At 40.6% G+C, this 26,258-nt stretch overlaps 1 protein-coding gene across 8 annotated transcripts in view; it reads left to right on the plus strand.

Annotated features, from left to right (window-relative positions):
• TLE4 (TLE family member 4, transcriptional corepressor) overlaps positions 1 to 26,258 on the plus strand; it is a 228,263-nt gene that overhangs the window by 133,704 nt on the left and 68,301 nt on the right. For 5 of the 8 annotated variants that reach the window (XM_079926683.1, XM_079926676.1, XM_079926679.1 and 2 more), the window contains exons 7-8: positions 14,110 to 14,314; positions 15,579 to 15,595. In XM_079926683.1, coding sequence (XP_079782809.1) covers positions 14,110 to 14,314; positions 15,579 to 15,595 — 222 coding nt within the window. The remainder of the gene's footprint in view (positions 1 to 14,109; positions 14,315 to 15,578; positions 15,596 to 26,258) is intronic. The other 3 variants (XM_079926677.1, XM_079926680.1, XM_079926682.1) reach the window with 1 other exon arrangement.

The raw sequence follows: 26,258 nt of genomic DNA on the forward strand, positions 1-26,258 counted from the left end.
CAATAAATACTTGTATAATAAATACTCAGTAACTGTTCAATAAACATGCAATAATTTATTATATTTAATAAATATTTGTTAAATGAACAAATACTCTATTTTGACCTATTTTTGCATTTTGATTTTTTTGTCCCACAATTTTGAGCCAAGGTTGAGAGGAAGGAAGCGTGGACTGGTAGGAAATACATACACAATCCTGGGTGTCACTTGTAGTATGATCTTAGGAATTTCATTTAAAAGTTTTTTCACCTGTAGAATGCAGGACTGGAGCTGATAGCCACTAAAGTGCTATCCAGTTTTCTAATATTGTATGGGTCGTAAGCCTGTTTGTTTTGATGACTCTGGAATTTTTATTTTAAAACTTGGGGGCCTTTTGTGTCACAGTTACTTCTCTAGATTTACATCCCTAGCCTTATATTCTTTTCCCTAAGGGAGTAATTAAAAATAGCAAGCATTTATCGACTATTTGCTTTGTGTTAGTACTGTGCTTAGCATTTGTAGACATTATTTTGTTTAAACTTCATATCAACCCCATGAGGAAGGGAGTATTATTGTCCCAGCTTTACCAATAATGAAACCAAGACTCTGAAGGGGTAAGTAGTTTTCTGAAGGCCACACAGGGAGGAAGTGAACCAAACTTAGACCGACTTCAGAGCTCACACATTTAACCATTCTGTTACACTTGTTCCTTATTTGTTCCCTTGACTCTGTTCTTTCTTTTACACTGGGATCAATAGGCCGTTTATCCTGAGATCCATTATAGTACTGTCCAGTGTTTAGGGTCCAGAGCTCAATAAGGGAGGTGAAATTGGGTATGCCTGATGCACATAGTAATTGGTTAGCCTAAGCTGAAGTGTATACTAGCTCCACCTATCAGTTGGATACTCCTGACTCCTACTGTGTTTCTTCGTGCTTTTTGTAACTTACTGTCATATGTAAGAATCAAAAGTTGTCATAAACACCAGTACCAAGACAGGTATTTTTAACCTAGGTCCTTGGATCCTCTTGGGTTTCATGCTTGGGTATCAGGCTGTCCATTAGCTCCCTGAAATGTTGGCAGAATTGTGTGTGTTGGGGGTGTGTGGAGGATGTACCTTGTCCAGAGAAGAAATTCTGGTCTTAGGTCTCATGACAAAAAATGTTTGAGCCTGCACCTTACCAAGAATCGAACTGCACAAGATCCTGACATAGTACGATACTTGTTGGAACGTGTGTAGACAGAAGGCAGTTGTCTATAGCATTATAGGGAGACATTGCTGCTTGTTCAGAGACCTGGAAATCAGAAGTTTACACTGAATTTGTTTCTAAATAGTGCCCCGGGGATGAGGGAGTTTCTTGAACTATGGGTGGGTTAAGAAAAACAACAACAACAAAAAACTGCATTATGTTGATACTCTCATAGGTATTACGGAAAATAAGTTAACCACATTAAACATTTAATCTTGAACAACTAATGATAATGATTGCTTGGAATATTTTTTGTATTAAGAGGTATTAACTGGAGCTAGCAGCTGCCTTCGCATAGTTGTATCAAAAGAAAATACAGGCAAGTAAGTATTTCAGAATACTTTTATTAGTCTCCTGTTCATACGTGTACCTTTTAAAGGCCTGGGGCACAATGATGACTAAGAACTGGTCCCTGCCTCTTGGTCCCTGTGTTCATGATTTCGTGGGAGAGGTAGATCCATAGATGGATGAATCGTGTTTTTACAAAGTTATGAACCAAGTACATGGGGACACTGGATGGGGTAGCAGTTACCCATTGAAAGCAAAAGCCTGAGGCTAAGCTAATTATAGGCAGTAGTGGGTGAGGGAGAGGGATAACTGCTGGAGGACCACACAAAGGGCGGGGACCAGTAAGGGGGGACATAAAGCACAGGGATTGCCAATACATTTGGGGGAGTCCTATTTTTGAAATTATCTTATTCTCTTAGGATAAACTGTACTTTTTCTTCATTTCTCCATCTTGAGAAAATTTCGTCCATCCTACTTGTGAATAACACTACTTCATGGGATATATTAATATTGCAAACTTAAATAATGCTGTTGACCTAATAAGCAAGAGCTAGAGCTAACCCCGTCCCCCAAACCTTTAAGTAAAACTTAATGGCACATTTTTTTTTTTTTTTTTTTTTTTGCAGTATGCGGGCCTCTCACTGTTGCAGCCTCTCCCGCTGCGGAGCACAGGCTCCGGACGCACAGGCTCAGCGGCCATGGCTCACGGGCCCAGCCGCTCCGTGGCACGTGGGATCTTCCCAGACCGGGGCACGAACCCGTGTCCCCTGTATCGGCAGGCGGACTCTTAACCACTGCGCCACCAGGGAAGCCCGAGGGCACATTCTTAAATCCTTTTTAAGGCAGCTCCGTGGCTATTCTGCCTTTGTGATTCTCATGCATTTTTTTTCTCCTTGGTAGATTCCATTAAAGGGGGAGAGTTTATCTTGGTGCTCAGGTTGTCTTCTGTGACTAACAGGGACAGTGCCACACTGATCCCAAAGCAAAGTGGCAGTCGTGTATTTTTTTTTATTTTCCCAGATGTTTCTGGGTTGATCAAAGCAATTTATAGACACAGCTCTGTATAAGTTAATATCTGGGAAAAGAAACTGTTGAAGGCAGGAGAACAATATAAGCTGCTGTCTACCTGTATTGAAAACTCAGAGGTTGTTTTGGGGTTCCTTTCAGCTCATATCCTCAGATGGCCTACGAGCAAAGATAATGTCAGGGCAGGCTTTGTTGGTTGTTTCTTGCAGGCTGAACCTACCTCCTACTATGGCTAAAACATCCAGGTGCTCAGTCCAGCCTTCCTCACAGTTGCGCTGTGGGCATATGACCCTGTCCAGGTCAAGGAGATATAAAGAAATGCCTTTTTCTCTTTAACAAAAGACCCATAAAGAGAAAATTGCCCTCTTTCCGTGCTTGACCATGGTTGTGTGAGGATGAGTTAATGTTCAGTTCTGCAGCAGCCATCCTGGGGGACATGGGATATGAGAGAGGTCAGGAAAACCAGAGATGCTGACCCAGAGCCTTGATACTGCCGTCATCCAACCAAGCCTGGACTTGTTATGTGAGTAATAAAAACCTCTATTATTTAGGCCACTTTTATTTGGGTATTCTGTAACTTGCAGAGGAACTGTCTTAAGTGATATATTGCTAAACCATGGTGACTCTCCATACATATCTCAAAATTAGAAACAACCTAACCTTTAACCAGTTGGGAGACTAGTTAAGTGAACTCTCATATCTATACAATGGCATGTATTGTACAGCCATTAGGAGTGATCTAGTCAAAGCATTAGTTAGGGGTATGGGAAAATGTTCTTTGATATGCTGAATAGGAAAGGAAGCATTTAACAAGATAGCATGATGTTATTTTTGTTTAAAAATGCTTATATATGCATTGAAAAAATGCTGGATGGGTTCATCAACATTATAGTTTTGTTTGGCTGGTAGGATTATGTGTGACTTTCAGTTTCTTTCCATTCTGCTTGTCTTCGTTATTGATAAAACTTTTCTAATCTTAAAACTATAAATGTGAACCTAAAACTGCTCTATAAAAATATTAACTAAAAAATTGTAGGGGCTTCCCTGGTGGCGCAGTGGTTGAGAGTCCACCTGCCGATGCAGGGGACACGGGTTCGTGCCCCGGTCCGGGAAGATCCCACGTGCCGTGGAGCGGCTGGGTCCGTGAGCCATGGCCGCTGAGCCTGCGCGTCCGGTAACTATCTCATGCAGAAGTCAGTCTGAAAAGTATAAAAAGACAGAACTTTAAAACTTTCAGAGAAGAAAAACAACCAAGAAGACTTTTTATCTTGGGGTAGAGAAGTATTTCTTAATGGGTCACAGAAAGCTCAAACCATAAGAAAAAGATATTACTCAGTTAAAATTAAAAGCATCTGTTCATCAGACGATATCTTAAAGAAAATGAAAAGATAAGCTAGAAACTGAGAGAAGATATTTGTTAACACATATAGCCAACAAATAATTATCCAGCTTTTACCAGTTTTGTACAAGCTAAAAGTTCAAACTTAACGACAACAAACTCACCACTGCCTAAAGCTCTCATTATTCTTAAGTGAAAGTGTAAAGCCCTTTCTGTCTGTGATCTGATTCCCATAATGTTGCATCTGACCCCACTTCCTCCTTGTTCACTGGGTTCCCACCAGACTTCTTTTTCTTCCTTGGTCACTGCAGGCTCCTTTCCCTATCTGGGCCTTTGCAACTGCTTTTCTCTCATTTCCGATTCTCTTCTCCCAGCTCTAGGTGCTCTCATTCTCATCCTTCAGGTCTTAGTTCAGAGGTCACTTCTTCAGAGGGGCTGTCTCTTGATTCTTATGAATGAACGATTACTTACCAATTGTGTTAAGGCCTCCCTAGTTAAGAAAGGTCCTGATGGGGCAGCAGGTACTTCACTGGGCTGGATGGTGAGAACTTGTGTTCCATTCTTGATGTGGATACAATTTCCCACTGACTTTTACCTTGGGCCTCACATATGCAGGTGTTGGCCTGTAAAATTCTGCACCCAGTTCTGACGCGGTATATAGTTTGCCAGATCGCCAAGCAATTCTCTGACACCAGCTGCGTGTGTCATACAGTTCAACTGGAGATAGCATCAGATCCCACAGGTTAAGGGCTCAGCTCCACGAGAATGCCCCTCCTCCCTGCACTTCAGACACCATTCCCAAATACAGGTGTTATCATCTGTGTTTTTAACAACCTCCTTGAGTTTGATTAATTTGCTAGAGCAACTCACAGAACTCAGAGAAACATGTAACTTGCCAAATTACCTGTTCTTTAATAAAAGGATGTAGCTCAGGGACAGTCACATGGAAGTCAGATCCATAGGGCAACGTATGGGGAAAGGGTGCAGAGCTTCCACACCCTCTCCAAGTGCACTACTCTCCCCAAATCTCCCTGTGTTCACCGACCTGCAAGCTTTCCAAACCCTGTCCTTTGGGTTGTTCTGGAGGTTTCCTTATATATGCATGATTGACTAAATCAGTGGCCATTGGTGATTGAACTCAACTCTCCAGCCACTCTCCCCTCCCTCCCTGAAGGTCTGGTGCGTGGGACTGAAAGGTCCAACATTCTGGTCATGTGGTTGGTTCTCCTAGCAACCGGCTCCCAACCACGAGTGCCCTCCGAAAGTCACGTCATTAACATAACAGAAGACACCTTTTATTGCTCTCTTCACTTAGGAAATTCCTAGAATTTTTGGAGCCCTGTGCCCAGAACTGTGAACTAAGACCAAATATATATTTCTTATTGTAAATCACAGTATCACAGCCTGGTTCAGTGTTTTTCAAATTGCAGTTCCTGAGATTCATGACTATGCAGTGAAATCAATAGTCAACATTTTTTATTTTAAAAAAGAAGAGAATAGAAAATATAAAAATGTGCCGCACATAGCATCTGGTATTTGTTAAACTTTTGTTTTATTTACGTGTCTGTTCTATGCAGATATGCAACATGCACACACAGGAGTTGTGGTCAAAATGTTGGAAAGCAACTCATCTAGCTGTCATCTGAGGTTCATTCTACTTCTAAAGTTCTAAGGTCAGCTGCAGGGTTACTGAAGAATCTGAAGTAGACAGGCTTTTTAGATGCAGCTTCACTTTTAAAGAATACTGTGAAGTAACTAAAGAAAGCTTTTCTGAGCAGGATCCCTTAGCTTGGTAACTTTAATGACTACAACACAAAATAGAAGCCTTGGTTTCAGTAAGATAATGTGTTAAAATCTCTTCAAAAAACTCATTAAGTAGTTTAAACAAGCCTCCAGGAAAATGTATTTCTATTATTAATTTGCTTAGAAATACTTCTCCTAGTAAACTATGGACCAATTCAGAAAAAATTCTAATAGGATTTCTGATGGGAAAGTTAATATAATAACTCAGGGTTGGGGGACTTTTGTCCTTTCCTTTTCTTGCTGTTATTACTTTGTGAGTTAAACTGCAAGTTAAGACAGTGGAATCCTTGGCACAGGACTCATGGAATTTGCTTCTTTGCTTGTTACCTGTCTTCCCCTTAAAGACCAGTCCAGAGATCTTGAGGACCATAGAGATCTGTGGTTTTAGTGTGAGAAACTTATCCTTGCAGTGATGATCTTTGTTGGGTTGCTATAAATGCTGGTCTTTCCCCTGCAGTAAATCTCATGTTTTAAGTCATCAGGAATGAATTACAGATAAGCTTAGGTTGTAAAGTTCCTTCCTTTGTTCTTTTTTATATTCTTGCTTCTTTCTATGGATTCACTTAACTTTTAGCTTTTGCTAGAGATATTTGATCAAAGTAAGAACTCCCAATCTTTTGTCTAGAAGGGCACATCCTATTTTCCCCACCTCTACAACTATAGGGAAGTGGTAAGAATAGTAAAACAAACACTGTGTACTTACCACCTAGATTCACCAGTTAATATTTTGTCACTTTTGCTTTGTAATGTGTATACATACATACAGACAGATACATACTTTGTGTGTGCCAAATTGTTGGAAAGTACGAGGCAGGGAGACATGATATTTCACCCCTTAATGTATCAGCGTGCATCTTCTATAAACAGTTTTCCAGTATAAGCATGATACAGTTAAGACATCCATATATCCAGTGTATAGTTCATATTCGTATTTCTCCAGTTGTCCACAGAAAGTCCTTGATAGCTCGTCTTTCTTCGTAGCAGTTGTTGCCTAATCTGGTACTCACATTCAAGAGTGGCTTTGTGGGCTTCCCTGGTGGCGCAGTGATTGAGAGTCCACCTGCCGATGCAGGGGACACGGGGTCGTGCCCCGGTCCAGGAAGATCCCACATGCCGCGGAGCGGCTGGGCCCGTGAGCCATGGCCGGCTGAGCCTGCGTGTCCGGAGCCTGTGCTCCGCAGCGGGAGAGGCCACAACAGTGAGAGGCCTGCGTACCACAAAAAAAAAAAAAAAAAAAAAAAAGAGTGGCTTTGTTGTGCCGTCTCTTCAGTCTTCCCTCACACCCCCAAGAAACAGTCCCCAAGCGATTTCGCTTTATGACTTTGGCATTTTGAAGATTCCAGGCCAGCCTGGTGGACTGCCCTACAACCTGGACTCATCTGATTGTTTTCTGATGTTTAGATTCAGGTTAAGTATTTTTAGTAAAAACACTACCTTGGTGATATTGTGTACCTGGGTGATGCTGTGTATTTCCCAGTTGTATCACATTGTTGGTGAAGCTAGTAACCTGGGATGATACTTTGACATGTGAATAACCTGTTCCCCAACAACATTTTACCCAGTGGTTTTAGTATCTGTTGATGCTGTTAATACATTTGGAGTAATGAAGTGGTAAATTCTAAATTCTTTTTCCTTTTAAATTAATATTCTTCTGTAAAGAAGAGCTTTTCCTGCCTACCTCCCTTCCTCCTTCCCTTCATTTTCCGTGAGTGAATGTGTGTGTGGATATAGACTTCTGGATACCTTTTTCCAATGATAGCAGCAACCATTTATTGAGTGTTTATTATTTGCCAGGCACTGCGCTAAGGGTTTTATATGCACAGTCTCATACATTTCCCAGCAGCCTTGGGGAGGTAGATTTTATAACCCTTTCCACGTTTTACATGAAGGAACTGAGGTCTGAAATCGTAAAGTGCCCTGCTCTTGCTCGCAGAGATGGTGAGGACTCCAGACAGCAGCTCTGATGTCACTTCATGATGTTGCATCCCCACATACCATCCAGGATCTCCTTTCTCAGACTCAGCCCAGCCCACACAGACAGGGTCCCTACTAACACGTACCCTCGCGGTCAGAGCAGTGTAGATACCAGCCCCCGGGCCCTTTTCTGTGCTCGCTGCTTTATTTCAGAGTCTGTTGCCTTCTCTTGCCCAGCTCCTGGGTCTGTCGGTCCCTCCCTTACTTGTCCCCTGGAATAATGTCTCCTGATTGGATCAAGGCACACATGTTCAGTGCACCTAGCTTGGCCAGCTGGTTGGAAGAGCCATTTTCTAGTCCTTGGCCTCATGGCGTGTCCCACAGCTCCACCTGTTTTCTTGTGGTACCGTGGACTCCACTCCTGGCAACTGGGTTTAAAATAATGCTGTAATCTACTACACACTGTTCGTTATGATGCTTGAATTGTCTCAGGTTTTGCCAGTGAGGACCCCTTCAGGTTGGCCCATTGTCCTGTTTGTCACACCCTGTTAGTCTAGATAGCTTTCTTGCTTTCTAGCACAAGGTGCAGCAGGCTCACCTTGCTCTTTTTTTTTTTTTTTTTTCTTTTTTAAGAAACCAAGATACGGCACTGAGTGTGCTGATTGCTGCTGGGGTGTCATTGCTTCTAAGAATGAAGTGTTTTTTTTTTTTTTTTTGAGGCTTCTGTTGATAGCACAGTAGAAGTGAAGGGTGGTGGACAAGAAAACCTCTGTTTGGTTTCCAGTTGGAGTTGTGCAGAGTTGCTAGGGATTTGTGTGGATTAAGCTTCTGCACTCACCCTGCTTCCTGCTTGGTCACTGACCAGTCAAGCCTTGGTAATCAAGCAGTTGGGGACATTTGATTAAAAAGAATTTCTCTTTTTGCTGGCAGATAGACATTTCCTATGAACTTGATTCTCTAGTGGTTCTTTTTTCCCTTCTTTCCAAACTTGAAACTGTGAGGAGATAATTCTTTGTTACAGAATCTCCAGTAAAAAGCTATTAACAGAATTGAGGCTGCATCTACTACCGCATTGCTGTGTATTTTAGAACTAATTACTGGCTATTTTTCAAAATTAAATTAATTACCTTAATGGAGTACTTATTTGCCTAAGTTTAAAGTTCACTCCATTTTAATGTTTATTCTCTTGAATGGCCCATCAAGGGAAAAGAAAAAAAGATTTTTATTTTGTATCCTGGTTTGATATGAGAGTGTTTTCTTTCTTTTCTTTTTCTTTTTCTTTCTTTTTTTTTTTTTTTAAATAAGGCACCCAAGATAGTAATGGCCTAGGAAGCCCAGTCAGAAGAAATTTTTCAAGATAGGTATCTTTCTCAGGAGGTTTTTTTTTCAGTTATGGTTACATAGAGTGTATTTTATTTTAATGTTTAAGTGGTACTACAGTCTATGCTCTCCTCTTCTTATTTTTTTGGCTTGATTGTTTTCTTTTTTCCTTATAAGGTAAGCATTTTTTAACCTGCTGCTTTGTGATTAGAGTGGTGATTTATCTTAAATTATTTTAATAATAAATCAGTGTTGAACTGGTGTGCTCTTAAGATCCATTTCCTTTCTCTCTGTCTTCAAAAAGCAAGAGGTTTTATGTTTCTTTGGTGATAGGATAAAGTAAACCTTTGCAGGTTAATTGCTGTGTAATTAACACAGACAGGGTGGAGATCAGAGGACAGTAACCTATTGGGAAACATCCACAAGCTTTTGCTGTACTATAGGGAAGTCCATTAGGTTGTGCTACCCCAGCTCCTTAAATAATATCCAGAGAAACCTGAGTCCTTTTCCAGGGAATCTGCTATGAGTTTTCCTCTATTGATGAGAGTCCTTGATAGAGATTCTTTTTAATTTTCAATTCTTGAATGTTATTTGTAATTTGATAAAGGCTTTTTTTTTTTTTTTGATGGAGTAAAGGATAAAGTCCAGTTTAGCTGTTGGTGACTTACTGTTTTTATGTAAAGAAGATGGTCTCTAATACATTGGTTTTATTGACTAATCGGTAATCATTATCCATTATACCTGTCACTGTGCTGCTAGGATAGCTTCTAAGGAGAAAACTTACAAAGAAATTTAAAAATGACCACTAAATACAGAAAGTGATTTGCTTGATATAAACATTTAAAAACCTACGAGAGTATTTCAGTATATCTGTCTTATATTTTTATCATCTACCATCTATCATCTTTTGGTAACTTACTTAATCTCATTTTTACCTGATAGTTTTATATTTTAAACACTTGCTAAAAATTGCTCCTTTCTACAGGGTGCCCTGAGTGTGCTTTTTTGTCTGGTATTTTGTACGTATAGTGGATGACTCGTAAAATGGGTTTATGGTCGTCCCCTCTCATTTTTTTCCTCTCTCTCTCCTAAGTTCAAGGCATATTCTGTTTAACGATACTTTTGTAATTTGGATGTTGTTATTCATAAAATCATTGGAAGGGCTTTTATAATTTTGGTATAAAAGCAAGTGAAAAATTAAAACCTCTCAGTGCAGTGTGGCATTCTGGAACAGAAATATGACATTAATGGAAAACAAGAGAAATCTGAATGAAGTCTGTGTTTGATTAATAGTAATGTACAATGTTAATTTTTTAGTTTTGGTAAATTGGGTATGTAAGATTTTTTTTTTTTTTTGATAAATTCTATGGGTAGGTAAGACATTTTAACATTAGTGTAAGTTGGGTAAAGGATATATAGGAACTCTCTTTTATTTAGTAGAAATTTAATTTACCAAAAGCTTTAAATATATGGCCATATGACTAAATAGTGGTGAGCCAGGTGCCAGGGGTACAAAGAGTCCTGAGGCTGGTCTCTTCTCTCCAGAATGTCACAATCTTGTTGGCAGGTCAGGGTCTTCTTATCCGTAAAAAGATGAGTAACAGTACCTTTATGAGGCAGCCTGTGCCAGTGAATGATACAGGGAGTCCTGTAAGTAGACGCATGGCACGTTTGGAGAGGCCTTTGCAGAACAGGTGAAACATGAGCTGAGCAGGATGGGTGAGTACAACTTAGATAAGTAATGGAGAGGTTGTTCTAAGAGACAGGAGAGGCCATGAATTGAGGGAAAAATACTGGCAGTGATGATGCAGGGTGGGTTCGTACAGTCAAAATGAGCTAATGGAGACTTGCGCTAATCAGAGTACGGGATGATGAGGGTCTGACTAATATGCTGGAATTGAGATTTGACAGGAGCTGGTGATGACGGATATAGGAGCACAGAAGAAAAACAAATGAGTGGTGACTGATAACGTGAGCCAGTGGAAGTTACTTAGGGGGTTTGTGTTAAGCATTTCATTTTCAGGTAGTGCTGAACTGCCAAGTAGACTTGTCTGGCAAGAAGTTAGACCGGAGCTACTGGAGCATGGGAAAGGAGCCAAAGGTTTAGGACTCTACCTCTGGAGTAAACAGGGAGAAGCCAAGAAGGAAATCTGACAGCAGCATTCAGAGAGAGAACTAACGAGAGGCTGTGGCGATCACTGTAGCGTTCCTGAAGCAGGTGGAGGAGAGTTTCATAAGGAGGATATGCTAGCTCTGGCTGAGATATATCAGAAAGACGACTGTGACATCTTGAAAAAATAGCTCTCTGAATCATCATCAGGTTTTTTGAGATTGGTGGGCCTGGAGTCCAGTTTACAGGGGGTTAAGGAGTAAGGTGTGTGTGTGTGTGTGTGTGTGTGTGTGTGTGTGTGTGTGTGTGTGTGTGTGTGTGTGTGTGTGTGTCTGACTGTCTGTCTACAGGAGGGGGTTGTTAAGAACTGGGGACTGCAAATTTACACTAGTTTTTAAAGAAATTTGGCTCTCCATAGACAAGGATATACACACACACACACACACACACACACAGACCAGTAGCTGAAGAGGGCAAAAGAGGGTTAATTTAATTAAATTTAACAAACATTTATCAAGTGCCAATTATGTGCCAAGGCACTGTGTTAGGGGCAGTGGAGGACACAAAATGTGATTAAAATATAGTGGTTTTTTTCCCCTCCTGAAAAAGTGCTACCTCAAGTTCTCTTAGTGTTAGGGAAGCAATTCGTCTTAAACACAATGCTAGAGATGCTGGAATTAGGCTTGCAAGCAGAAGAGCAAAATCAGTGACAGAACCACCTAAGGTGGAGGTGGGGGTGGGGAGTTGGAGAATTGATGGAGCAACGAAGGGAGAAGGGAAGAAAAGATGTTGCAGGGGGAGGAGTCTGGTCCTTGGAAGGGAAAGGGATCCTCCTTTAAGAGGGGCACAATGGAGAATAGGAGAAGATTAGTGTTAGAGCTATTTTGAGGTAGAATAGAGTACAAGTAAGGAACCCAGGAAGTCTTCACTATGAATGGCATGTGCTGCAGACTAGGGGTATGCTTTTTGCCTTTGGAAAGTTCTGGATGGACAGGAAAATGAGGCTGTTAGTGCTTATTTTTGGTCCTATGAGACAAAAATAAAAGAAACACCTGGGCCACTGAAAGTTTTGCTTTTGGCTGAGGGTTTTTTTTTCATATCTAATGAAATAGACATATTTTTTAATTGCTCAGATATATGAATGTCTCAGTGCCTGCAGTTAGCTAGGGTGTGTGTCGGATGCAGACTCTCACAGAGCTTAGAGTCTAGGAAAGGTGGTAAGAAGGACATATGCAGACTCTTAATAAATGCTTGCTGATTGAACTCTGATCTGAGATAGAAAGTGGCTATGTGCCCGACCCATGCACATGAAGTATTATGGGATATAGAGGAGAAAGAGAATTGGAGCATTTTTCTGGTTATTTCAGTAGAACAAGGACTTGAAATAAATTTGCCATATATTTAGCTGAAGGCCTTGTTTCTTCATAGACCTATTTTCTACGTGTTTAGAAACTATTGTGTGCTCGTGTTTTTTGGTCACAACTAAGTAACAGTACATAAAGAATTAATGAACATGATTTTGGCCACTCAAATGAAGGACGACATTATTTTGAACTCCATTTAGGTAGCACGTTGGCAGGACTTTAGGGTGGGCATTGGTTGGTGGAGTGTCTTTATTACTGCTCCAATTTGCCATTTTATGTATGTAAAGTTGTCTTAAAAGTGTTAGTACTATTTTATTGACTGTACTTTAAGTGCATGTACAGTAAGTAGGTGCAGGTCAATTGGAGAGAAGAACTAAGTAGTGCTACCTTTGGACGTTTATTGTCAGACGCAGGAAGAGATACAGAGGGGTAGAGAAGGGAAGTAAAAGTAATTTGGGGAGGAGAAAAAAAAAAACTCACGTTTTTCTTTGAAATATTTTTCAAGATGATTCTTACCAGTGAAGGGGAGCAGAACGTGCCACCCCACACATTTTTGAGAAAGCTATTTTGTGCAGTCCTACTTGGAAAGAAAATTATAGAAGAGACTGTTTAGCTATCACAGGATAGGCCTAAAAAGTGATTCTAAAGGTATTAATTAAAATGTAATCACTACAGAAGTTGGTCTGAGAATTTCTCAACACTTGTTCTCACAGAACATTGTTAATCAGGGTATTGGTTGGTGTGGGGCCCCTGTTGAGGGATATATTTAACTGAATACCCTCCGATCACCACCCCTCCCCCTCTCCCCCTCGGAAGAGGCAGCAAGGCCTGCCCACCTCGGTCCCTGGAGCCCAGCTTGCTGCAGCCTCGGCTGAGGTCAAGCACTCCCCTTCCGGCCTCTCGAGGGCTTTCTCCATGTGTTGCCAGTGTGCCGGTAAAAATGACTTTAAACTCTTGTCAGTACAGTTACTGGTGCATGCATCACAGTCCCACTCAGATAAACCTGTCACAACACAGAGGCGGCCGCTGGAGAAGAGTACAAGGGCAGGCCTCTAGCTTTTCATTCGAGCATCACTAAACGTGCACAGAGTGCCCAATTATTTCAGCATTATTGAGCAAGCCTACAGGAGGACCCAAGCCTTGCTACATTAGATTTTCTTTAGTAATTTGCTCAAGTACCACTGAGGACACTTAAAGGGCTTAAAACGGTGGCTGCAACCAGTTTCCTTTTCTGGGTTGTTAATTCAGGTTTTCTCTTTCAAATTAACTGTCGACGCATGCTGTGCAGTGGTTCTGGGAGAACTGTTTAACACTAATTTTCTCAATTTTCAAGCTTTTTTTCTTCAACATAACTGCTTTAACAGTCACATATATGTTTTGATTAGAGATGTATGATAGTGAGGCTTTATGTTTTGGAGACCAAAATACAGATGCTTTGTTAAATCTAATTTCATCTATTAAAAGTAAATTAGTTTCACTACTTAAAAATTAGGTTATTTACAGTGCATTGCAAAACCACCAAATCCAAGTAAAAAAAGATAGCATTTCTCTATTGTTCATCTCCTTCCCTTTTATATATATATGTAAAGAATAAATCTTTTTTTCATGGGTGCTGGGCTTTCCAGGATCTTTTTGCACCTCTTTCCTCTCCTTTTGTTGTTGGGGGGGTGTCTCAGATATAGGGAACAAGTTCAATATCTTTGTCTGGTTTCTCACAGCAGCAACAACTCCAGGCCCAGCATTTATCACATGGACATGGTCTGCCAGTGCCTCTGACCCCGCACCCTTCAGGGCTTCAGCCCCCTGCCATTCCGCCCATCGGTAGCAGTGCCGGCCTTCTGGCCCTCTCCAGTGCCCTCGGAGGCCAATCTCACCTTCCAATTAAAGATGAGAAGAAGCACCATGACAATGATCACCAAAGAGGTAAGCAGTTTTCTCGGGATGTCAGTCTGATATTACCTACCTGTTGCTGAGGGTAGGTCTGTATGTCATTGTTTATTCTTGTTTCTGGGTTTCGTTTTAGCAGTGACTAAACAAAGGATTTCCCCTGGAAGGTAAATTAATGATTGGAAGCAGTCTTTTGCCAAATGATACCGTAGTGGTTGGCAAGAGTTAATGTGCTTCCCAAAGGCAAGGGGGGGACGCATTTCCTGGTTATTGCCTCTGATCCCTTGCTACCCCCTAAGTTCCCCAAGTCTAAATCAGTAATGACGTACCACAGTGCCCTGTGTTTGAAACAGTGAGTGGCGTTAATAGCTAATTTAGACCAAATGTATTTTGGGGAAAGATTTACTGATCATTTACTCGTTTGACAGCCTCAGTTATTACTTATAAATCACATATAATGCAGTGAGAATCTTGCAGGTAAGAAAACAATTTCAGTAGTCTTAGTAATTGAGAAAGTACAGACCAAATTAATGAAATCTGTTGGTTTAACTACCTCTTTCACCCAGTCTGTTTAGAAGCATGAAATGAACTCATTTCTGCCTCTAAGAACAACAGTTGTTTATGTAAAGAATTGATTGTAAGGCCATTTGTGCTCCTTCTAGGTTGGTTTCTTCCCTCCACTAGAATAGATGATGGTGCAGAGACATTTTGATGTGACTTTGTGTTTGTATGGTGTTTATTAGTAGTTTTTGTTAGTTAATGGCAGAAAAACAAATGGAAGTCTCTCCCAGCATTCCTTTGTGGGAATTTACGTAGTACATGGGTGGTTCATTGGTCAAAAGGGTGTGGTTATAATTAAAACCTCATATCTGTTCTTGTTTCAGTGTCATTACCATGAATTATAATCTTGGGTCAATGATTTTTATCACATAAACATAAATTTACCATCTCTGATGTTGGAAACACTGTACTGTTCATCATTCAGTTATCTTAGTGCTATGGTCCAGAGCTGAGGCATGTCTATAAATACTTCTATAAGTGGAAAAGTCGGAAACGAGTATAAGTAACACAAATAACCAGCTTTGGTTTCTGAAATTGTGTCAAAGGTAAATTGGCGCTTTGTGGATCTGGTCTAGTAATATTAATAATTAACTTTACAGCAAAGTTGACAACTGTGCCATTTACTATTTAGCAGAGATCAAATTTGACAAATGTATGATTTTATGTAAACTAACTGGTACTTTTCTTTTTTTCCTTCTTCTCCCCATTTGCTCTGCATTTGCTGCTGTTTTGCCTACAGACAGAGATTCCATCAAGGTAGGACTCAAAATTACAGATGAAGGAATGGCTTAAAAGGGGGCTCTCAATGATTTTCATAAATGTAGTAATGGATTCTTTGAGATTTACAGGATGATTTGGTGGGCTGTACCAAATAGTGGTAAACTGCATTTTTATATTGCTTTCAGTTGTGCGTTTGAGATTTTTTAAGATATTGGTCCCATTTCTCTATCAGAATCAGATTTATAGATCAAGATTGAATTATAAGATCTGGCTTGCATTGCTCTTTTTATTATGTCTTTGCCATGTGAAAAAGAATAACTGCTTTTCTTCAGTTAAGCTTTGGCTATAAGATAAATAATAATGGGAAAAAATTGGTTTTTAAGGAAATAAACATTTTGGGAAACAGTTCCATCCTACAAAACTCTTTATCAAAACATTTAAGAGCATTTTTCTTCACCAGAAAGAATTTTTTTTCTTTAATTTAATGACATCTTGGTTTTCAGTATAGCAAGTTATTCTCCTTAGGTTTTGCATTGTCTTATCTACCTTCTCTATCTCTTTATAGAGAAGTTGTAGGGAAAGAGGAAAAGTAGTTAGGGCCTAATGATTTGGATGTGCTTGTGTAATACCATAATGGGGTATGCTAAGGGTGCCTGAATTTATATAGTAAGCAAACAAGAAAAACAGGCTACCACGGCAGAAAATGAGTAAAATATGAAACTGCTTGGTAACTTTTGAGCCAGGCACAATGTAAATATGCTACTGTATTGTGGATAATTGTATTACGCATGCCGTTGTATTTTGTATAGATTAGAAAGCAAGGGCAGTTCTCAAGCATTGGCCAAAGCACAGGTGCTGTCAATTCCCTTTCTCGTATTTTACAACAGTTGAATGTTTCGGAGCATAGGCAGTTACATCTCTTGCAGTTTGTTTGTTTGTTTGTTTGTTTTTGGTTGCATTGGTTCTTCGTTGCTGCGCATGGACTTTCTCTAGTTGCTGCGAGCGGGGGCTACTCTTCGGTGTGGTGCACGGGCTTCTCATGGCGGTGGCTCCTCTTGTTGCAGAGCACAGGCTCTAGGTGCGCGGGCTTCAGTAGTTGTGGCTCGCGGGCTCTAGAGCACAGGCTTAACAGTTGCGGCACAGGGGCTTAGCTGCTCCGCAGCATGTGGGATCTTCCCGGACCAGGGCTCGAACCCGTGTCCCCTGCATTGGCAGGCGGATTCTTAACCACTGCGCCACCAGGGAAGTCCTCTCTTGCCGTTTTTAATGAAGTTATGTACACGGAGACTAAAATCTTCCCCTGAAACCACCTGTGCTGTCACTTTGAATGCCTCTTTATTCCTTGTCCTTTTATAATAAAAGGGAAGTAGGTTTTTTTTTCCCCAAAGTCATTAAATGATGGAAAATAAAATGTATCTATTTTACCCTTCAAGAATCTTTGTAATTTGAAAGGGTATCTGCATACCCATAGAAATGTCAACGTTTACAATTGGAACTGCACACATTGAGTTATTTAATTATGCATTTACAGCTGTGTACTTTGTTGTATAATATGAACATCAGTACCTAAATTAAAAAGCATTCTTAATCAGAGTGTAGTAAGTATTCCACACATATGTACTTAAGAAGTAGTAAGTAAATGCATTGACCAAGATTTGCTGGTAGCAGCCCTTGGAAAGGCTGTCTAGTTATTCTGAGGCCAATAACATAAACATTCCCTGCTTCATATGATAAATACATACCTTCAGGCAGGCCAGTGAACTAAACAAAAGCCTCCTCTCATGCCCCACTCCCAGAAGACTGTGAAAATATTTATACTCCAGTGCACACTTTTGTGTCAATTACATTTTATAGTCAGAGTAGGGTATATTTTGAAATCATCTATAATCATTCAGGATGAGTCTGGGAGTGAGTATCTATATAGCTTGGAAGCCAGGGGAAAAACAAAAGGAAATAGAGATGGATGATTTTGCCTTGATTTATTATGGAATGGTAGCTATAAATAGATATTTTTGGGGGTACTGTTCTTGAATTTGAAGTCGTGTTGTGTCAGGTTTGGGGCTGTCCTGTGGCTTTGCAAGGTGAAATAGTTCACTAATTTTTGTAAATGTGTTCTGTGATGCTCAGAGAAGCAGTAAGTTGCTTGTTCCATCGATCGTCCTCATCCTCCCGTAAGTGGTTCCTGGTTAAGAGGGGCTTTTTATGATTGTCTGCTGTGTGACTAGAGATGGTTTTTATCAGCCGGAGCATGCCAGTTGCCTGCAGCTGGAGTCAGGCTTGTATGAAATAATTTATTCATGCAGGATAATGCTCCTTAACATTTAACAGGTAATGAACGTGACATAAATTTCCTTCTTGCTTTTAATTTTTCCCTTTCCTCTTCTAATGTGCAAACAGGCAGCTCTGGTACTCTAAATAATAAGTAATTTTTGGCCATCTGTCAAAAGGAAATTTCAATACAAATTTAAATTAATGGTGCCTGAAATTTTTTATAGCTCCTCTAAAAGCCTCTAATGTGCAGAAAATTCTGAATCTGCTGGTAGTAATTAGTGTTGCATGTAATGAGGATGTGGGCAATGTTATACAGCCCCAGTGTAACATTTTGTTATGGTAGCAAAATTTTGATTTATGCAAAGTTGTGGATGGGTTTAATTGTGAGAGACACTTTAAAATGTTTTTTTTGACGTTACAGATTATTAAACAGGGCAGATTTCAGAATAGCTTATAAAATATAAATTTAAACTTACTGTAAAGATTCAGGTAATTAAGATGCTTTACCTTTAGGTATCAAGTAAAAATGAAAGAAATTCCCTCGTTAAAATGTTGGGCCTTTTTCTTCCTTTTCTTTTCTCGGAAGTTCTGTGACCACTAAACCAAATGCTCTTGGCTTTATTGATCTTGTTTTCTGTAGCTCCAGTAGCCAAGTTCATTCCTAAGCCTATTATTTACAGACGTGTATCTGAATTTTTCAACAAGGATGGAGGATGTAAACATGGATCTAAAGGAGCAAGCACTGTAGGAGCCCAAGACTCATTTTATTTGGTGAGGAGAAACCAGAATGGTGTGTGTTCTAGGGCTGTTAAAGTAAGGATCCGAGGCACCCGCTTGTTACTTGGCCATCCAGTACCCTCATACATGTGCCCACAGTAAGCCTCGGATTTGGGGCTGACAATGGCAGGAAACACAGACCACGGTCCACTCTCACCCTTAGCTGATAGGGTGGAAAGCCCAAAATAGGTTCCTACTACTCTTTCCTGAGTGGGGACTTTCTAACTTCTTCTATAGTTTCTTTTGAAAGGATATAAGTGAAACCGAGGAAACATTTTCTGAGGTAATGAGAGCTTCCACTGCCTATCCCTCCCGTGGGCTGAGGGGTAGAAATGGGTTGGCTCCAAAGTGGTGAGAGAGCAGACATTCCCACATGCTGCCAGGAGCTTCCTAGTTGCTGGAGGTCCCAGTTCGTGAAGAGGAGTCATTAGGTTCCTCACATCACTCTCAGTTTCCACTTGATTGGCTACATGATTCAGAGCTGTGAAGGCCAGATTGCCTAAAACTTAGTAGGAATCTGAGATTGAGAAATAAGTCCCATTACACCCCAAATGTCTACACCTTCTAGCAAAAACTAGCCACCAAAATCAAGACCAGCTTGAATATAAATGGCAGAGTTGCCTATCACCAGCTATTGATTAGCTCCATGACCTCTCCCAAGTTGGTGTTACTGTGCTTATTGTTACTTCCTAAGTCCCTCTTGTGTATGTTATGTGTCCTGTTTTTTATCCTGAATGCAGTAGCCTCAAGTCAGTCCTGTGAGGGATTTGCCATTTTTTATTTGTGAAATATAGCATAAGTCCATTTTTTTTCTCTAAGTGGTGGTGTTTTTATTTTTATTATTTCATTGGATTGTCTTCCCCAGAGTGCCATATGCCTCATCGAAGAGTGTGCTCATTTTTAGTGATTCGTACATTGCCAAACTAATCTCCAGAGCGCTGCAACATCTAAAAATGCCACATGCAATATTTGAGTATGTTTCCACACAATCCACCAGTACGGAACTTTATAGCTTTTGTAATTTTTGCTGGTATAAGTATGGATAGTGCACTTTTTTAAACAAAATTTACATATAGATACTTTTCAAGCTAAATGCTCTTCTGTGGGTAGATATACTATACCCCCCCCAGCCCTGTCCTGTATGGATTCTTTGTTTTTGTTTAAGGGTTTTCATAATGTTCTGCTTATTAGTTGTATCTGTGGCAATGCCTGTTTATTCTGTCATAGCTCTATTTTGGTATTTATTCTATGTAGATAACTAAAACATCATACGGTGATTTTCTTCTTGTCTCTCCAGTTATTCTCTGTTGGCCATAAAGGTTTATCAATGAGAATTAGACTAAGGCTCCTTTTATGTTCAAATTGAAGTGTATGATTCGGGCCAAGAAAGCACTTTTGCCTCATTAGTTGGGTGTTACAGGTGAAGGTGCGTTTTTAGCTTGCATTAACAGAATGATTACTTCTGTTTGCCACTTCACATTGTACATCAAGACTTAATGGTGAAGGTTTCTGTTCCAGGTTCTTGTGTGACCTGTGTGACTTGGCTTTTGTTCCCCTCTGCCTCTTTTTCCTGTTGGAAAGGAATATCAGTCTGAAAAGAGTGTGCCTTTTAATATGTTTAACCCCTCGCATGTCCTGTGTGGGAGAAAGCAGAGAAGAAACCACTTGAAGGAGGAGAGGTTGGCCAGTAGAAGAGAGGATAACTGGCCCAGGCAGTTTCGCTTTTAACACTCATTTCCTTTCCCCCATACAACTGTGTGAGGTAGGAAGGTTTGTGATCTTAACCCTTTGTGAGAAAGCTTGGTGGGATTAATTGCCTATAGACTTTAGAAGGACACATTATATATAAAGACAAAGGCCTAGAGTTGAAATCCATAAAATATACTATAAAGAGAAGGTATAATCAAAAACAACCCCAAAAAACAAAAAACCCCGAACACTACCCGACAAACTAAACTGTAGTGGGGCTTGCACTGTCTCCTATTTTCCCCTTAGTCATCAGTAATCTGAGAAAAGAAGGTATGCCGTTAAGGGCTGTGAGTTGGACACTCCAGTTTATCCACTCTAACCTCTGTGGACCCTAGTTACCTAGTCAACCCCGCTGATCTCTGAGCATGTATATAGCTCATAGTTCAGATTTCATTGTGAAGGTAGGTGGTGAGGAAAGGTTTATTTATTTATTGTTTATATCACATTTGAGGAAAGGTTTAGAGGTGTTGAGACCTTGCCCAAGGTCACATAGCCATTGCCATCCTCAAGGGAAAGCTTTCTGGGTGACTCAGTCTCATCCTTTGTTATTAAAAATTTGAAACGTACTCAGCAGTAGAAATAATAGTGCCAAGATCCTCCATATACTTCCATATACTTCACATCAAGGTATAAGAGCTATCGATTTTTAGTCACATTTTAATCTTTCTTTCTTTGCTAAAATATTCTGAAACAAATTCCAGCATGCGTTTTACCCTTATGTACTTCATTACCTAAAATGAACACATTTCTCTAAACAATGGACATTTAATCACTTTTATCATAATGCCTTTAATCACTTAATAAAAATAATTCCTTGATAGCTTCTAATATCGAGCCTATAAGCAGACTTCTTCGATTATTTCAAAGAATTGGTTTGCAAGAGTTTCCCTCCTTTTAAAATTTTTTCTGGGCCACTGATTTGTTGAAGAACCTGGGCCAGCCTTCCTACGAATGGCCCATATTCTGGATGTCTCTGCGTGCTTCCCAGTGGTGTCAAGAGGACTTTCTCCTGAATCATACTAGGAAGAGTCTTTTTCTTATGATGAGAGAACGGGTAGAAGAATGACATCTAGGTTTGCATGTACATGTTGTTGATAAACAGTTCAGTGAAGTTTACCAATAATCGGGGAGTAAAATTTTTAGGAATGTATGCTGATCGTCAAGAAATAGAATTCTATTTGTATCCTTTTACCTTCATACACAGACAGTGATGTATTTGCAGTCCAGCTTCACTTACCAGACATGCATATTGCTTAAGCTAGGCTTTTAAAAATACATTTTCAAGTAGGGTTTTTAAAATATATTAAGTACATCTATTTCCTTAAGGGTGTAGTGTCCTAGATGCCCTGTGCTCCAGCACAGCATCGATCTCTCTCACTAGATTCTTAGCTCCTTGAGGGCAAGAATCATCTTCTTGGTGGAACTGTACAGGAGGACAAATCAAAGGTGAGTAAGGGGCTTCCCTGGTGGCGCAGTGGTGGAGAGTCCACCTGCCGATGCAGGGGACGTGGGTTCGTGCCCCGGTCCGGGAGGATCCCGCATGCTGCGGAGCAGCTGGGCCCGTGAGCCATGTCCGCTGGGCTTGCGCGTCCGGAGCCTGTGCTCCGCAGTGGGAGAGGCCACAGCAGTGAGGGGCCCGCGTACCGCAAAAAAAAAAAGGGTGAGTAGGAAGGGAATTGTAATAGAATTAGGATTCCCTTCTCCCTCTAGGTCAGCTGTGTGTCAATGGGCAAGTCATTTAACTTCCCTGGATCTCAAAGCTACTACTACAGGCATTTTTTCCCAGGCATCTGGAATGTAGATGTTTTGTTACGTTATTCAGTCCTGTCCTATAAATGAATTTTACAGTATACATCTTACACCATAAGGTATGTTTCAGCAATAAAGTTGGCCATACCATTAGCCAAATAAACACAGTGGTAATTATATTTCATTTTGGGCGTTGAGTGGTAGGGAAATAGTTTAATGTTCTAAAGTATACCTTTCAAGGATTTAATGTTTAACTCTTTGAATTTTCCAAAATAAGATGGTAATTTAAAATTAAGTGTTTCAGGGCTTCCCTGGTGGCGCAGTGGTTGAGAGTCCGCCTGCCGATGCAGGGGACACGGGTTCGTGCCCCGGTCCGGGAAGATCCCACATGCCGCGGAGCGGCTGGGCCCGTGAGCCATGGCTGCTGAGCCTGCGCGTCCGGAGCCTGTGCTCCACAACGGGAGAGACCACGACAGTGAGAGCCCCGCGTACCACACACACAAAAAAAAAAAAAAAAAAAATTAAGTGTTTCAGCATTATGCTTGCTTTTTTATTTCGTTGTAGAGGTATTTGTTTCTGCCATGTATTTTCCTATTTAGAGTTACCTTATCACAGAATAATCAGGAATTTTGTTCTATGGGTTTATGATGCAGTAATTTGTTCAGTATTAATTGATACCTGCCTCTAGGCGTGTAAGCTGTGTGAAATGTAGCAGGTGCCCTAATTCCAGAAAATATGTTATAATTGTTTGTTTGTCAAACAGATGAATAAATATCTTTAGGGCATAGCTGGTCCTCAGGTGGTGAGCATGAATGGATTAGTGATGGGGGTTGGGGCTGTCTCCACCAATCACTGAGGCAGAACAAATATTAATTAGCAGGGGCGGGGCTGGTTGTGGGGCCTGCCTTCCCCAGCTGGTTTTTGGCAAGGGCGGTTTAATTCTTTTCCTCCATAAACCAAACCTCTTAGTTACCAGACATTTTCATCCCCATGTTTAATGTCTCTAATGTTCTTAATTAGAATGCATTTCATCTCTTGCAAAAATATTACATCATAAAGTTTTTATTCAACATGGTTTTTTTTTCAATTTTAAAGGGGCTCAATATTTATTTGTTTAAACTGGCATTTGAATTTCAAAAGCATTTGTTTCTCAAAATGTACATAATTCTTCCAAAAGAATTATTTGAAAGAATGGTTCATAATCTTTTTTATAGTCTTATATAGTAACACTTACTATAACCCACTCTGGAAAAATCATAAAATTACCCAGGGGGATGCTCAGTATCCTCACTTCTCTGTTTCTTGAATTATTTCTGCTACAACTCTTAACTCTACCCAACTTGTATATTTTGTTTTATTGTGCTTTTGAAGTGCTTCAGATATCTTCTGGGTTAAAGACTCTGTATACCTGGGGGCCAGCCACTAACAAGGGCTGTAATTTTGGACGTGAAGAGGAGTCATATCTAGTAATTACCATGGCAGCTGCCTTGGGACAGGGTTGAACAGAATTCGGGCTTCATGAAAGAGGACTGGAAAGGAAGTTTGCTGAGGGCTGACTAATTAATACATGCTTTAAGAGTTCTGGATCCTTTTAAATAAACTTGCTGTTAACATGAAACTGATGAAGTCATATTTCAAGACTAAATGCTGCTTATATCTGGCAAATCAGAACTAAATCTTAGTTTGAATACTTGGTGGTTTTACTTTGAATCTAAAAACTGAACAAAATAAGTAATATGACTTTATCAGATTCATTATTCAGAACCAATCCAAATATTTCCGTATGTAATACATTTTAACACTTAAAAAAGCATTTTAAGTGTCAACTACTAGTATTGTCACTTTAATTTCTGTTTATGTGTGATAGTTGTAATTGGTGGCTAAGTCCCCTTCTCCCCCCACCCCTAACAGGAAAACAGTAACGTACACATGCATGAAATCTACTCAAGTGCAGTCTGCCTTTCTTCCCTCACACTGTTTGTTATTCCATCCCTTCTTCAACCACTAATGTTCATGAAAAGCTTACACTTTCCGGTCCCTCACCATGGCTGTAGGGTGAGCTTGAATTCTTTTTCATGAAAATGGACTTATTTATAATTGTATCACACCCTAAGGATTCATGAATCTTTTTTTTTTTTCCCCCTCAAATTGGTACTTTTCAAGTTGCTGAGTGTTGATATTTAAGGGAAAAAGGAGAGGGGAGGGGGAGGAAAGGTAAACAGGTTAGTGATGCCACCCAATGAGAGCCAGTAGGCAATGTAATAATACCTCATTTTTATTTATTCTTCCTTATAGTCATTGTAATTATTTTAGAAATTTTTGAGTATTCATTTATCTTTCTTTAAACTTCTGTTTTCTTGAGCGACATTTGGCCTTTTGAACAACAAAATAAAATTGGAAATGCTAATGTTTTGAGCCAACCAAAGGAGGAAAATAAAAATGTCACCATGGTAACAAAGCTGCTTTCTAGATGGTTTCCTAAGATATGCCTGAACTGGAAGCAGATGTCTGATTTGAGAATCTTGCCTCCTTCAGTGTAAACAAATAACTTCTGGGCAGGTGTTGGAAATAATATGGAAATCCTATTAAGGGGCCCCGGGTTCCTGTCAGTCAGGAAGCCGGTGCCACAAAAGGACTGGTTGTCACATAAAGGAGCAGAGTAAATTCTCATTAGGCTTGAGCTTTTCCCAGGAAATGATTGTCTCGGTGTGTTCTTTCTCCTGTGAATCTGAATGTAAGCTGTTGCTTCTATTGATCTATTCACTGGCTTTATTTTTCTCCTCTTCATTCCAGATCCTCCCTCTCCCCCGACAGCCTGTATTCTCCCCTTCACCCACCCCTTCCCTTTAGGTTAACACTTGATCTGTGCTACTGCTCTGAGAGTTGTGACATTTGTGATTTTAACCTCCCACCCTGAGTTGGGGGAGGGAGGAAAGTCACTCTTCATCCCGGGGCCTGTTGGACAAAGAAACAGGCTGATTAGGCCGAGTACCGGGGGCTGTTAGGAACCACACAGCGAGAGGCAGCCACAGTCCTCAATACTGTTCTGTGTACATTTACTTGGAGTTAAGAGTATTATGAATTAAGCAGAAGCTAAAAGCATGAAGAGACAGTGTTTTTATGAACTTTGCAAAACGTATGTAGTTGTCTGGTAAGCCAGTAAAACTGCGCTGTCCAGTATGGTAGCCACTAGCCACAGGAAGCTGTTAAATTTAAGATAGCTAACATGAAATAAAATTTAAAAATCTAGTTTCTCTGTTGCACTGGCCACACTTCAAGTCCTCGGTAGCTGCGTGTGGCTGTCTGTCATAACTGCCCTAGCAGTGCAGGCGTGGAAGAGAGCCATCATCACAGAACGTTCTGTCAGATAGGGAGAGACTTTGGCCTGATAAGCCTCGCTGGTTCTGCTCTTCCGTCTGGTGAAAACCGATCCCTGATAGTCAAAAGCAAGGTTCCTCCTGATGCACAGAAAATTAGGGGCATGTGTGTGTTCTGGTTTCGTAGCTTCTTCACTGTTCCGAAGTGGTTGATACGGTTGACTGCACTGATACAGTGATCTTTTAAATGGTTGTAGGCCCTCCCCCCGCCGGCGGAATTGGTTGAGCACTTTAACACGGACCTTCCCAAAGTGGACCCCCAGGAGATGCATTTTAATGTTTCTAGATAGGAAGTTGAGGCAGTTTGGTGGCGGTGGGGGGGTTGAAGGCTATGCATAACGATGCTCTTTATAAAACTCGGAAGGTTAAATGTGGATAAACACTGAAAACAAGGCATCAGAAAAGCCACACTATTATTATGCAGCATTTCTCGGACTCTAGTCCCCGAGACACACTTCATAAAGCCAATAAAGCGCACACTGGTGGTCTCCCGTTGCCCTAGCAACGGGCCATGGGGCACTGTGTATGTGAAATGCATGAACATCTGTGAATTAATCTTTTCTAGTTTGTTCTTTTCTTGGCACTGATTGGGCCACTCAGGCTTGTGCCTGTGACACTGTGTCTGGAGCAGTCCCCAGGACCTAGCCCTCAAGTGGATGCTGGAACAGCAAGTGAAGGGAGATTTATCCCGGTGGTGCGTCCAGCAGTGCAGGGATTGGCTTGACAGCACTCTCAGTGGGACGTTATTAGCTTACTTTCTGGTGCATGGGGAAATG

The sequence above is a fragment of the Stenella coeruleoalba genome (genome assembly GCF_951394435.1).
Source record: "Stenella coeruleoalba genome assembly, chromosome: 7".
Classification (NCBI taxonomy): domain Eukaryota; kingdom Metazoa; phylum Chordata; class Mammalia; order Artiodactyla; family Delphinidae; genus Stenella; species Stenella coeruleoalba.